Source organism: Stegastes partitus, unplaced genomic scaffold (genome assembly GCF_000690725.1).
Source record: "Stegastes partitus isolate 25-593 unplaced genomic scaffold, Stegastes_partitus-1.0.2 Scaffold46, whole genome shotgun sequence".
In the NCBI taxonomy this organism is placed as follows: Eukaryota; Metazoa; Chordata; class Actinopteri; family Pomacentridae; genus Stegastes; species Stegastes partitus.
Window position 1 is genome coordinate 263,722 of NW_007577777.1, and position 1,115 is coordinate 264,836.

At 42.8% G+C, this 1,115-nt stretch overlaps 1 protein-coding gene across 1 annotated transcript in view; it reads left to right on the top strand.

Annotated features, from left to right (window-relative positions):
* Positions 1-1,115, top strand: part of necab1 (N-terminal EF-hand calcium binding protein 1) — a 49,544-nt gene extending 48,429 nt beyond the window's left edge. Inside the window, exons 12-13 of the mRNA XM_008306452.1 lie at positions 296-387; positions 986-1,115. Of these exons, the coding sequence (XP_008304674.1) occupies positions 296-387; positions 986-1,014 (121 nt within the window). The 3' untranslated portion in view covers positions 1,015-1,115. The remainder of the gene's footprint in view (positions 1-295; positions 388-985) is intronic.

Genomic DNA, 1,115 nt, shown 5'->3' on the forward strand with positions numbered 1-1,115 from the left:
TTACACTGATGGAGAATGTGCTTCCACTTTGGAGGGATTTAATCAGAAATGCAAAAAAGCACTTCCAAGGTTTGTCAAATTGGAGGAAATTGCTGCTACGTCCTTTTTATCTTTTTTGATTGTTTGTGCATGTGTGTGAGGATGAATTGCATCTGGCTGCTTTTATGTTCCCAAATGTAAGTATTGTGGAGTAAACTGAGTCAGGGAGAATTTCATTGTTTGGTGGATTTTAGTTTGTTAACAGTTCATCACAAACAGCATCTCATCCAGTGATTGCTTCTCTTCCACCATCCAGTCACCTACAGACCAACTACAGTAAAACCTTCCAGAGGGGGAACGTGGACTTCCTGGAGACCCCTGAGATCATCACCACCATGCTGGTTCCTGGTAAGATTCTCACCCCAGCATCTGCAGTTAATAAGATTCAGAGTGCTCTTACTCCTCGGCTTCAGGTGCCCTTCGGTGAGGCCATCATCAATCAGAAAAGCATGCTGTGCAAACAAACAATGCGCCTTTTTAACATTCAAATCAGGATGCTGCAGTCGACTGGGATGCTGAAATATCACGCTGAGAGTTCTTTGATTTGACTGTTTCACCCTGCAAATGTGATGAAGCGTCAATATAACACCGGATTACACTTATTGACTCATGATTTTTGTGTTTTGTTGGGTTTTTCGGGATAAATATTGTGCGTAGCTTTGACATGAATCACATAAAAAGACATTTAACACTCAGCAGACAAAGCAAACAGTTTCTTTGTCTGCTTTTGTCAGTAGATATCCAACATTTACATCCTCGTCAGTTGTCTGTCTTTATTATTTCTGCATTTTTACCAAGAATTTGTGTTAATTCTGTTGTACAAGTCTCATTCCCTGCATCACATACGACTCAGAGCAGAAAACACAAATACACAATCTATGCACAGAGCTCAGATGTGTGCGCTCAGCGTCACAATCTTTATTTCTTCTGTGTATTTCTTTCGCAGCCTCGTGGTGGGTCCTCAACAACAACTGAAAGTAGACCGGCACCCTTCATCGATCGCCACCGGTGGGTGCAAAGAGCAGGCGCTTGTCAACACATCAGGACGTCCACAGCAGCAGCAGCAGCAGCACTCA